Here is a 13597-nt window from a genome sequence, read left to right as displayed (position 1 = left end):
TGGGAATGACCTCTACCCAACCAGTTTCCTTGGCATTTTATACCTCTTTAATGCAACTTGGAAGAGTTGTCTTGTGAACCTCCAATCCCTTCAGACCATCATGAATGTCTTTGAAGGCAGAAACTATTTTTGGTTCATCTTCAGGTTCCCCAAAGTGCTTGGCACAGAGTAGGGACTTAGTGTTGAAGGAAGGAAGGAAGGAAGGAAGGAAGGAAGGAAGGAAGGAAGGAAGGAGGGAGGGAGGGAGGGAGGGAGGGAAGGAAGGAAGGAAGGAAGGAAGGAGGGAGGGAGGGAAGGAAGGAAGGAAGGAGGGAAGGAAGGAAGGAGGGAAGGAAGGAAGGAAGGAAGGAAAGCAGGAAGGAAGGAGGAAGGAAGGAAGGAGGAAGGAAGGAAGGAAGGAAGGAAGGAAGGAAGTGGGAAGGAGACTGACTGTAGGGTGAGGAGTTTGGTACAGGCATGGCCGAGGGCAGGTAGAAAAAGTTAAATAGGGGCCAACTCATGAAGAGTTCACCGTGCTGGGGAAATACATCAATGGACCCGATTAATCAGAAATATTTCCAGTAGGTTGAGAAAGGAAAACTGACTAATCATTCTTTGGTAGGTTAGTTAAGAATTTTAAAATATCCTGATTCAAAACAAAGATCACTGGCCAGAAAGAGTTCTTAAGTAATTTTAAGTAAACTCCCGGTCAAAAGGCACGTTCATACATTTCATCGTTTGGTCTTTGCTCATTCATTCCTTAGAAGCCAAGATTATGGCTCAGCAGCCAGCCTGCCCAGGTTGAAGCCATGGGGCCCTCACCAGCTCTGCGACGGCACAAGGTCCTAAAACTCTCTGTGCCTTGTTTTCTGCATCTGTAGAGTATTCATAATACTAACTCTTGAGGGTGGGGTAGGAAGTAAATGACTCACTGGATGAAGAGCTCTTAGAACAGTGTGTGGTACCAGTGCTTCGTGTTGCATTAGCTGTTTCACTCTGTACGTGTGCCGTCCTTAGCACTCCCTATGTATCAGCACATCTAATATCCTGGGAATAAGAAGATGGAGATGATAGCACCCCATCCACAGGAAGTCTGTTGGGGATGACAAAGGGGAGTGAGCAACTAGAGGCCAACATGGCAGGTGCTAGAATTGAGTTATGAGTCCCACACTTCGGGGAGCAGGGAGGAGGGTGGGGAGGGAGGGCGGAGCTGAGGCTTGTCATCTGCACATCACAGCCAGGTCCACCCTGCTTCTTCCAGCCTGCACGCCCTTAAATTCCCCCATTTTCCTGCACAAACCTCCCTCGTCTGCATCCCTTAGGATGGGAAGGGGACCCCAATTCTTCTCGATTGTTTGTTCAGAAAGCATAATTGGGTGATTTCTCTCTAGTTTGCATGAATGTGGAAATAGAGAAGCAGGTGTTTGTGGGCTGTGGGATTAAGGGTCTGCTCCCCCTTGGCCAACGGAGGCGGGAAGGAGGCCCTGGGAAGTGGGGTGAGAGCAGCTTCCGGGGAAGGTCAGTCACAGGTCAGACCCAAGTTTTAGTTAAATACGCAGAGGCATCTCAGGGCCTCAGTGAAGATGGTGGTGAGGGCAAGGAGGACGTGGTGGGGGGCAGGCCAGAGTGGGGTACGAATAGCAGAGGGTTGAGGGTTGGTGAATTGGAGAAAGAGGAGATAATACAGTGGGTTTCATGCTTCTATTCAATATATTTTGAGTCAAGATACCCAATGTCCCTATTGGCCATTGACTCAAAGGGAACGACCACAGTTCAACAGTGACATTTGGAAAACTTCATTTTATCCCGCCAGCGTATATCGAGGGGACCCCGCCACTAAAGGGACCGCTGACGAGAAGCCTGGAAACACTGAATCTCAGTGGATTTGGGGAAGCTATTTGTTCTTTCTGTCGCTAGTCATTGTTCACATGGTGCCACCACTAACAGTAACAAGTTTCTCTTTGTAAACACCCGATGGGCACATTTCACTTGATGTTCACACTCCCCCGGAAGGCAGGCCCTGTGGGATGGGCTGTGCGGTCATTTTTATACAACACGTGATGATACGTGAGGTGAAGCTCGTCCACAGGTGAGGGGGGAAAGCCAGACGCCGGCCTGGGTGTCCTGACCTCGGCCGCAAGCTCCTGTCTACCTCCCTCTGGGCCATCAGCCAGCCAGACACCTACCTCCTTTCCTTCTTCCGCAGAAAGAAAACTTGGGTAGGTCCGCTTCACAGATGGGGTAGGAGAAGTTCAGAATGGACAGGCCTTTACTGAAGAGAGCGATGTCCAGAAAGAGCTCCTCGACGTCCTCCCCTGAAGGGAAAGGGAAGACCAGTTTTCCTGTTAGTGTGGGTTTTGCTGTGCATCAAAGTGTTCAAAATTCCTAAACGCGTGAGCCGAAGGACCTTTCTTTTCCAGAAGTCTGCGCTGTATGGGGAACAGTTTTCTTTTTTGGTAAAACAGCATTTGGGCGATGCTACTGGGACAGCCCTGGGGATGAAACACGGCCCTTTCACGAACTTCACCTGCTTAGAGCAGGTGGTTGACCTGCTTCCCTGGCCTGATGCCATGGCCCCTGAATGTGGCGGCCAGGGGTCTGGCTTCCACAGTGTCTCAGCTACGTAGTCCCAGGTGCCTCCCCTGAGAGCAGTGGGCTGTGGTCCAGCCTGCCTACCCTCGCCGCTGATGCCGGGCAGACATTGTCCCGTTGTCACACAGGAAGCTTCCGGCAGCTCTGCAGAGCTGGCTCCCGACTTTCTGCCTTTTCCTCCATCCCTCCCTTCTATGTTTCACCCGCTCTTCCTTCTATTCCTCTTTCCTCTCTGTCTCTCCCTAAATCATCCATGGAGCTGCTGGTATAGAGCCCAGATGCTCTGCAGGGTCTGGAAATATGAAGATGCATGAGAGTTCTTGGCCTCTGGAATGTTCCCTCCATTTCTCTGGAGTGATCCCACATGCTCAGTTTATTAACTCCTTCTGCACTGGGTTTTTTTTTTTTTGTTTTTTAAACATCTTTATTGGAGTATAATTGCTTTACAACGGTGTGTTTGTTTCTGCTTTATATCAAAGTGAATCAGTTATACATATACATATGTTCCCATATCTCTTCCCTCTTGCATCTCCCTCTCTCCCACCCTCCCTATCCCACCCCTCTAGGTGGTCATAAACCACCGAGCTGATCTCCCTGTGCTATGAGGCTGCTTCCCACTAGCTATCTATTTTACGTTTGGTAGTGTATATATGTCCATGCCACTCTCTCACTTTGTCACAGCTTACCCTTCCCCCTCCCCATATCCTCAAGTCCATTCTCTAGTAGGTCTGCTCTGGTTTTGATGAATCTGTGTTAGAAAGGAGATACACTAGCAGCTATAGCAATGTAATGACCAACTGTAATGACACGACCACGTAAAAATAAACAATCAGAAATCGTTCTGGCTCATTCATTGGGGTGGAGGGAGAAGATATTCCATGTCTTTGCCTGTGTCAAGGTTTAAGAACTTACAAGAGCTATTTGGGGAATGAAATAATGCAAAGATAAACCATGCTGCTGGTACCAGACTTGTTTGTGGCTGAGATAACTAAGCAAAAAAGGTCTCTCTTAAGCAGGCATCAATATTTAGGCTCAAAATATTTTCTTTATTTTGCTGGATATACTGATTCCAGGTGCTTGCAATATCCAAATGAGTGCCTAGGGTCTTTTTGGTACAAAAGCACAGCATTAAATGAGAGTTCTGCTCTACCTGGATATTACCCAGAGAGAGAAATGAAAATGAAAATGGAAATAGAGTTAATTCCAGAGAGTGATGGGGTGCAGTGGTTCAGCCAGCCACTGCAGTAAATACGAGCAATTGGGTGTCTGGGCCACAAAGAGGTTGTGGAATGTTTTATATTATGTCAATAATTTTTACTTACTCAGAATGATTCCAAATCTGATGTTGAGATTTGGTTTTAATTGTTTGGGACACTGGTCAACAGAGAAGCCAAAATCTTGTAGTGCGTCTGCCAAGAAGAAAACAACGGATTAGGTGTGAGGCCACTGCATACGCTGCAAGCTCATATTCAAAATGCACAGCAATTCCTTTTTAAAAAAATTATTATTTATTTATTTATTTTTAACATCTTTATTGGAGTATAATTGCTTTACAATGGTGTGCTAGTTTCTGCTTTATAACAAAGAGAATCAGCTATACGTATACATATGTTCCCATATTTCCTCCCTCTTGCGTCTCCCTCCCACCCTCCCCATCCCACCCCTCTAGGTGGTCACAAAGCACCGAGCTGATCTCCCTGTGCTATGCGGCTGCTCCCCACTAGCTACCTATTTTACATTTGGTAGTGTATATATGTACATGCTACTCTCTCACGTTGTGCCAGCTTACCCTTCCCCCTCCCCATGTCCTCAATACCTGTTTTATTCCTTCCTTCCTTCCTGTATCAGAAATACTTTTTAAAGTGTACAAGCACGTATGACTTTGTACTTTGCTCTTTGACTTGTCCCACAATAATTAACCTAAACACAGAGCTCCTAAAGGCAAGAGCCAGTGTTTGTTTTGTTTGTATTGTTTTGCTTTCCATGTCCTTTTCCTTTATGTTTCCCACTGGGCCCCGGAGAGGACTACTGATTTTAACTGAGAGTCTATGTTATGTGAGACACTGAACTGTGCACTTTATGAGTTATCGACTTAAGTCTTCAGACTCCCCAGTGCCTAGCACAGGGCCTTGCAGTCGGACACATAGTAAGCACTCCGTAAATGCACACACGAGTGGATGAACGGGCCATGTATTAAGCTACCTCAGCTTCAAATCCAGCCTTCAGGGCTCTGCTGTGTGAAGCTGGGGGCTCTCTTCAATCATGTTTCTCCTTTGCCACCTGCCAGAGATGTGCCAGAGGTCAGACTGGGGCTGAACGGGAGAAGGACTTGCTTCTTCTTACATGCTTGCTGATGCTTGAGTGTGTCACCCAGCGATGGCCAATCACCCTGGCAGTGGCAATTTATTCCAGTGTCCAGCTCTCTCTTGCTCTCTTTTTTTTTTTTTACTTTATACTACACTTTATTTATTTTGCCTTATTTTCTTTTTAATTGGAGTTTTGCACCTTCTTGGAATCAGCTGAGGTTCAGCTCTACTGGCTCCAAGCTTCTGTGATGATGGTGCCTCAGAGGCCATCACCCCTTCCCCAGCTGGCAGCGTCTCAGCTCCCCAGGCCCTTCTTTCAAGCTTCCAGGTTCTAACAACCCTAACCTCTGTCCTCTGCTCATAGCCTTCTGGGTGTAGCTGCTTCCTCTCTGCTTCCTTCTGCTTTTCTGGTTCTCTAACAACTGCTTAACCAACACTCTCTATTAAATTTTCTCTGTTGAAATAACTGACAGGGTCTCTGAATTCCTGACCAGACCTAGACTGATAGAATGAATGACAATCTTGAGAGATAGGCATGATTGTCCTCATTTCACAGATGGGAAAATAAAAACTCAGAGAGGTGGTGCTGACTTACCTACCTAGGTTCAAGAACTAGAAAGTGGCAGAGTCAAGATTCAAACCCAGACTTAAAAACAAATAAATACAAAGTTGCCCCCCAGTATTGCACAGAGGCACTCACAAAGTGGAGCCTTGAAGACGTATGTTAAGTTTCTGATTAGTAAGATTGCCCGGAATATTTTGCATGCAGGCATATGGCATCTGGCAGTTCTGTTTCATAACTGGTTTCAATTTCAGCTTAGCTATGAGCTCACATTTGTCGATGGGAGCGTTCCAGACCGTTTAATCATCCGCATCGCTGCCCTGGGAGACACATAATTGTCTGCGATATCTGCCATGGAAATGATCATGAGGCTATTCAGCCTTGCGAATCTAATCTAGGTGCACTTTTGTTTGATGAAACCCCCTATGATCTGGTCACTAATTTTCTGGGGGGATAAGCCATTTTCTCTTATGTTTATTTTACTTCTTCATTGGCATCTTTGTGTCATCCCAGGGTTTCTTTCAGCTTGGAAAATGGGAGCAGGGGGTAAGGAGACAATTGTTTCTGCTACACATTTGGCCCTCGGTGTTGAAAAAGAGGCCAACGAACAGACGTTTAGGAACGTGCATCCTCAAAATTGTGAACAAATTTAAGTTGCGATCTGCGGAAAGTTAAAAGAGGCTAGCCATGTGTTGTTTAGCTAATTAGCAGGTACAAAATTACACTGTGCTTATCAATATTTTAAATGTATAGATGGAGAGAATAAACTAAGGGCGGGAGAAGGAAATAAAACATCTCCCTGGCACTGGAAAAATATTATTGTTAGGAAAATAATCTTAACAAGAAACAAAGTTAAAAAGGAAGCAGCAGGTTACTTCTCTCTGAGGATGTGAGTATAAAAACAGAAAGAGAGATTGCTTAAAAAGTGCTTAGGGCTTTGGTGCTCTTTTCTAGCAGTTATTTCAATTTTATATTTGAGAGCAAATTCTATATTTGAGGGTGAATTTTATATTTGAGAGTGAATATGCACTTTGCAGTTGTCTTGGGGAAAACGACATCCGTTCCTGCCATCCCCCAATCCCACCCTCACACACTTATAGCCTTTCCTCTTTTGACTTGTATTTTCGCTCTGGCACTTAGCATGCTCTATACCAGGGGTCCCCAACCCATGGGCTGTGGACCGATAGCGTCCACGGTCTGTTAGGAACCGGGGCCGCACGGCAGGAGGGGAGCAGTGGGCAAGCGAGCGAAGCTTCATCGGGTGCTTCCCATCGCTCCCCATCGCTCCCCATCGCTCGCATTACCGCCTGAACCATCCCTACACCCCCAAACCCCCCACCCCCTGTCTGTGGAAAAACCGTCTTCCACGAAACTGGTCCCTGGTGCCAAAAACACTGGGGACCGCTGCTCTACCCTACATTATACTTTCCTGTAAACCTCTACTAGATGCTTCAAGGCAGGCTCCCCTGCTTCAGGGCCCAGCATAATATCTTAAGATTATACTAGGTTCCAAGTAGTGGTTTGTTGAATGAATAATAGAGGTTATCTGTAATCAACTTGTGCAGAACTTTCAAGCCAGATTTCTCAACCTTGTCACTATTGACATTTTGGGTCGGAAATCTTTTTTGGGGGGTGGCTGTCCTGTGCAGCAACACCTCTACCCACTAGAAACCAGTAACATCCCAGCCCCAATTCCAGCCCAAATAGGTTACAGACATTGCCAAATATCCCCTGGGGGGCAAACTCGCCTGGTGGAGAACCATTGCTTTAAAGAACTGCTTTCTCAATTGCCAGACAAATGCCTCAGAATCACCTACCAAAATTAAAGACAGTGGGTTGGGGCTTCCCTGGTGGTGCAGTGGTTAAGAATCCGCCTGCCAATGCAGGGGACACAGGTTCGAGCCCTGGTCCGGGAAGATCCCACATGCTGTGAAGCAACTAAGCCCGTGTGCCACAACTACTGAGCCTGCACTCTAAAAGCCCGCAAGCCACAACTACTGAACCACGTGCCACAACTACTGAAGCCCGTGTGCCTAGAGCCTGTGCTCCGCAACAAGAGAAGCCACTGCAATGAGAAGCCCGTGCACCGCAACAAAGAGTAGCCCCCGCTCACCACAACTAGAGAAGGCCCGCCTGCAGCAATGAAGATCCAATGCAGCCAAAAATAAATAAGTAAATTAATTAATTAATTAAAAAAAAAAAGACAGTGGGTTGCATTTTTAAAGGAGTTCTCCTTATACGATGTAAGAATTGATTGGGGGCAAGGATGGGGGGATTTTTCCTTGGACACTTGCCTCAGGTAATTTTGACCACATATAAATTGGATTATCTGAATGTGGATCTTCTGAAAGAATAAAATGGAAAAGTTAATGAGAGCTGGTGTTCCTGGGCTTTGAGGGCAGAGATAAATGTTTCTTCCAGACACTTCACTGTATAGCAGTGAATGGACTGAGGAAAGAGGCAAAGCTTCATAGGAAAATATATGATCTGTTCATGGAAAATATTTTTTCCTTTGCCTCTAAGCTCTACCCCCTTTCTGTCTGTTCTGTCCTCATGTATGACTTCTGCCTAAGAGAGGCCAGCAGTTACGGTGGGTGAGGCCGATGCGCCCCAACCTGCCCTGCTGTCCACACGCACCGGGGACAGGTATGCTGGAAGTCAGGCTCCTCCAAACGGCTGACAGTAAGTCCCTTGGTGGGTGGGGAAAGGGGCTGGGGAATGAGCCAGCAGCACCTGCATTCCCGCTAAGGGCAGGCAAATGCGTCCTGGAACTGTTTCATGCTCCTTCATGGAGTAGAATAGACTTAGATAAACGGGTAGGGTCTAGCATGTGCAGGTTTTTTACACATCTCAGCTGCAGAGCCATTCTTGGGCCTTGAGTTCTGTTGGTTGCCTGTGCTCTCCCTGGCGGGGCTGGCCCTGGGCAGTTGTCCAGGAGAGGCTGAGCTGGCCAGGGGTGTTTCTGGCCAGTGTTGGGCTCTCAACTGGAATCAGGGGGAAGAAAACAAAACTCAGCCTCTGGAAGTGCAATTCCTCCCCGAGGATGGTGGGGCCGAGGGCCTGATGGGGCCAGGAGCCGGTGTGTCTCAGGCGAGCCACGCATCCCTAAGTCCTAGAGCCCATGGTGTTGCTCTGTGCCCTGTGTCCATCCTCTGTGTTGCTGGTTTCATGGTTTGAAGGACAGAGGAGGGGAGCCGTCTCTCATGCTGCTAGTCGCGTTTTCCAATTTCATAGCTCTGCTTGAGGCTTTTTTTTTAAACTTTGTATTTTGAAATTATTATATTCTTGCAGGAAGTTGCAAAAAGATAGAAGTTTCAGGTATCCTTCACCCAGCTTCCCTGCCACGGTGACATCTTACGCATAGTGCAGTATCAAAGCAAAGAGATCAATGTTGGTACAACCCACAGGGCTCTTACAGATTTTACTAGCTTTACTCACACTTGTGCATGTGTGTGCACATGTGCTTGGAGTTTTATTGCTTAAGTTTTAAAAACTGTTGCAAAGTGGGTGAAGCATTGGCTTTCCTGCTCCCGTCGGGCGGAGGGTGGAATTCCAACAGCAGTGTCACCCTGAAAAGGAGCTGACACCCCTCCAGCCTCCCCTCCATTAGTCTTCCCCACGTTCACGTCCAAGTCCATCCAAGGTTGTCCACAACCTTCCTGCTGCGTGAAGGTAGTCTTTCTCTCTTTCTCCCTCCCACTCCTTCCCTCTTTCTCTGTGTTCCCCTCCAGCACTTAGGTGGGCTACATCCTGAGATCCAGAGCACTGACTTTCTTCTAACATCCCTTAACCCACATGACTTTAGGAGCTGATATTGCTTTCTGCGTGTGCTGTTGGCAAAAAGCAGGCTGCTCCAGGGGAGTTCAATATTCCACAGCATGTTTTATAGCATGTTTCCAGTAGAGGCATGGCTTGGGGAGGGTAGAGAAGGACAACAGAGACAGGGGAGGGGCCTACTGTCAGCACATCGTTCGGATGCACTGGTGAAATCGACTCTAACGGTTTATGGAGAGAAGAAAAACTTGGGCAAACAGAATGTGAGCAAAGCTTGTCTGCTTCTGGTTGGTTAATAAAATAGCATGGATAGCTTCTTGTTCTTTAATGAAACCTGATATATTACAGTTCTTCAGAGAAGCAGAAGCAATAGAATATATAGAGATGATATCTAGCTAGCTAGCTAGATATAGACACAGATATAACACATAGAGGATATTTATCATGTACATATAGAAATATAATATATATAATATCTGTCTATCAAGAGATTTATCTTAAGAAACTGGCTCATATAAGAGGGGCTGAGGGTGAGAAAAAGCCAACTTAGTTTTTAGAAGTATTATAGATAGGGCTGTCCTCATCCCAGGGAAGCATAGAGAGTGAGCCAGAAACTGTGCCTGGAGAGCCATCAGTGATTCTAGAGGAAGGGCGTGACAGGATCTGACCTGTGCTTTCGTTGCCTGCGATCATGTCTCTCCTTTATGTCCAAATCCTGACCTCTCTGGGAAATGTTGCCTTGTTCCACCAGCTTCTTTCTCTCTGTCCCTATGAACTTAGATCTATGCCAGTTATTTAGCGTAGACTACATAGTATTCATACTACGTACACACTCTCTTATATGATAATGTTTTGCCTCCTCAACCAAGGTCAGGCCCAAGAGGGTGGGACTTTTATATATTATTCTGTTATATCCTCTTATATTTTTGATTACTCTCCCCTTCTCATTGCGTCTGACCTCATGTATCTCCAGTGCAGGTGCTAACTCAGAGTTGCAGGATAAATGGCTCTCGCTTTATTCTCTACCTTTTGAAAATGTTTACCTCTATCTGCAGCATGAAAATTTGGACAATTTCCAGTAAATGAGGGAGGTCTGGATCTCATATAGGAAAACCTTGTTTGTCTCTCTCCTGCCTTTTGTATCTTCACAATCAGCTCAACCACTCTCCGCCCCAGGATGCCCCGCAGTTTCCTGGTCTGTCCTTCCTAAGGTCTCTCATGCCTGGCTCGCTCCTTACATCTTCATCATACCTTTATCGTCATGAAGTGTGGGAACTCTTGCTGGTTTGTATCTCTCTTAGGTAGATGACACTAGGGTTTAAGCTGTGGAGGTTAGGAATTCTGTCTTATTTATCCATCCTTAGATAACCAGCATCTAGTACTGGACACGCCCACGAATCTCAGCTGGTTGGACAAATAGATGAAAAGGAGAGAAGGTCGGGCAGTTTGATGACACCAGGAGGGAAGCTGGGCTTTCACGTCCATCTGTGATGGGTGCCAGCGATCACTTGGGAAGCCTGAGTTTTGAAGCCAGTGATTGATTTCCCCCACACTTGGAAGGCTCTTTGGAAAGGTGTTAGTACATATTAACTTTATCATCATAATAACCAGGGTATTTGCCTTGGCACTTAGGATGGAGTTTCTGAGTGTGGTTGAAAATCTAGTCCCAGGCCAAATATTAGCAGATGTACCTCTACTAGCTTTCAGAATTGTTTTGCAAATAACACGAAATAAACAGATCTTGCTTTTGACTTCTTCTTTTAGGTTGGGTGATTACCAGCTCTGCAAGCTTGTACTGTTTACAGTACAGGCCTGGTTGTGCATGGATCTGAAAGTTTGCTTTCTTACATGGCAGTATTTTCATGGGGGAGTTTTAATTTTCTTGTGTGATTCCTAGGATAACATTCAAGGGTCATTATCCCTAAAAAAAAAGGATGGGGGGGGAAGTCTTCGGTGAGAAGCCATTGCTGGAAATCCATTACCATGGCAACAGAAAATTAATATCCTCTTTTCTGTCCTTGATGCGCCGTGGTGTGTTTCTTTCTCCCTTCCCTCATCCTCCTTCCCTGCCACTGAAGAGAAAGAAATGACTTACAAGGTGGTAAATGTATTCTAGCTAGTTGTTCTGTTATTTCCTGATCTCTCCTTGTTTCTCCACCTGTCAAATCTTATTACTATAGAATAGCACGGCAAAGCTCCCCGATGGGCTATTATATTTCAAATAATAGTAGTTCTGCCCCCATTCCAGTCTCCTTGGTCAGCATTTCATTGGGAATTGATTCACCTGGCCAAAGTTGGGTATACAATCTGGCTTTTTGTTTCTTCAGCTTGAACATGTAGAGTGGGTGTTTGAAAATGCTTAAACATGGTGCCTGATACCAAACACGACCAAAATGCATGAACACCGTCACAGTGGAACAGCTCCTGTGTGTAGCTGTACAGAGGGCAAGAATTCCTACGCCCCGCAGGCTGCCTGGTAAACCTGGTGAATGCATTTTTGAGTGTGAAGGTAGGTTTGGGCTGCCGAATTCAAAATTCTGGATCCCTCACCTTGTCTGCTTCTAACTGCAAAAGAAATCGGATTCATTGGAACTCAGTATTGATGGAGAAGGGGTGTGAACCTGCGTCCTCTTTTGGTCTCTGAATTCCACTCCCCAGGAATAACCTGCATTTGGCTTCCACGAGCTTAGAAGGAGATGGTTTTTGTATTATAGTATACACATTAGAGACCAAAAAGAGAGATATGGCAATGAGGATGAGCTTTCATCCAAAACACCTCGCCAAATGTCTCAAGGAAAATAACGACCCATTTGAAGATATTAAGATTGATCTTTTGCATCTCAAGTGTAGATTGACAATAAACACTAAATGCACAGCTTTATTGTGTGTTACCAAGGGGGTATCATGGTACCACATAAAATCTTAACATGAGGGTGCGAGCAAACTCGAACCTGTCTTACAGGTGACGGTGCCTCTTAGTGGCTGGAGAATGGGACCTGCAACTTAGCCTCTCATTCATTTTACTGAGTACCTGACACATGGCAGGAAGAGCACTAGGCCTTGGGGATACAAAGACAAACCAGAACAGGCTTCTACTCTCATCTGGAGTATAACACTTCCATCACCTAATTGCGATACTACATGGTCAAAACACAAACTCAATAAAAGATACACGTACACTCTAAATCTCTCATTTTATTGTCAACATAGAGTCAAACTGTCTTCTGTGTGCAAGGCGTATCTCCCATGCTCTCACTCCACACTACCTGGCCTGGCTCCTTTGCAGGTTAAACGCAATCTTAGTAACGTGTTGTTATTCACTCCTTCAACTACTACCACCACAAGCAAGATACAGACACAAAGACCCTTCCTCATGCTGTCCTTTGACAGGCACTCCCTGCCCCACCTCCCCTTCCCTACCCCAGAAACCGTGAATCACTGCTCCAGCAGTATAATTTTGTCATCTTGAGAATGTTATACAAATGGAACCACACAGTATGTATGCTTTCTTCTTAACTTGTCATATATATATATATATATATATATATATATATTTTTTTTAAATTGAAGTATAGTGGACTTAAAATATTATATTAGTTTCAGACATACAGCATAGTGATTCAATATTTTTATACATTACAAAATGATCACCACGTATGCAACCTTTTGAGATTGGATTTTTTTTCATTCTCCATGGTGTCCTGGAGGAGACCCATCCAGGTGGTTGTGTGTCTCATTCGTTTTTGTGGTTGAGTTGTTTTCCATAGTGTGGATGTTTCACAGCTTGTTTAACTACTCACCTGTTGAAGGACACCTGGCCAGTTTGGGACTATTAGAAATAAAGCATTCTAGGTGAGCTTTCACCTACAAGTTTTTGTATGAACATAGTCTTCATTTCTCTGGGATAAATACCCAGGACTGAGGTTGCTGGGTTATATGGTAAGCGTATGTTTGGTTTTATAAGTAACAGTCAGTTTTCCAGAGTGGCCGTGCATATTACATTCCCTCCAGCCTAGTAGGCATGCCCTCTTAAGAGAAACACTTGCCCAAGAAGCTTGTTCCCTGGGAGGAATCGGGAAAGGGGCTTGTAGTCAACAACTACAGGGGGTTGACAACTTCTTTGCCCACTCAGCCTTCAAGGTGCGGGCAAAACTCCCTCCATGACATGAGATGGATGTTCTCAGGAACGATCCAATCCTAGAAGCTGTGACATGCACACGCAGCAGTGGCTAATTGTTGGTAATGTCCATCTGGGGGAGGGCGGCTTGGATGACCAGCCGTGATGGGGGTTTCCTTCCATAGCCCCCCTTCCTTCCCAGTGCTGTGTTCAGGACCCCTGAGGTAGTTCTTGTCGTACTGTCACATGGAGGCCTGCAGAACAAGT

General features: G+C 45.8%; 1 protein-coding gene across 2 annotated transcripts in view; it reads right to left on the bottom strand.

Annotated features, from left to right (window-relative positions):
- LY86 (lymphocyte antigen 86) overlaps window positions 1-13597 on the bottom strand; it is a 52848-nt gene that overhangs the window by 20277 nt on the left and 18974 nt on the right. For both annotated transcript variants that reach the window (XM_059940632.1, XM_059940633.1), the window contains exons 2-3: window positions 3894-3980; window positions 2166-2294 (exon numbers count right to left, since the gene is read on the bottom strand). In XM_059940632.1, coding sequence (XP_059796615.1) covers window positions 2166-2294; window positions 3894-3980 — 216 coding nt within the window. The remainder of the gene's footprint in view (window positions 1-2165; window positions 2295-3893; window positions 3981-13597) is intronic.

This window comes from Balaenoptera ricei, chromosome 11, assembly GCF_028023285.1.
Source record: "Balaenoptera ricei isolate mBalRic1 chromosome 11, mBalRic1.hap2, whole genome shotgun sequence".
NCBI lineage: Eukaryota > Metazoa > Chordata > Mammalia > Artiodactyla > Balaenopteridae > Balaenoptera > Balaenoptera ricei.
This window is presented reverse-complemented; position numbering and strand designations above follow the sequence as displayed.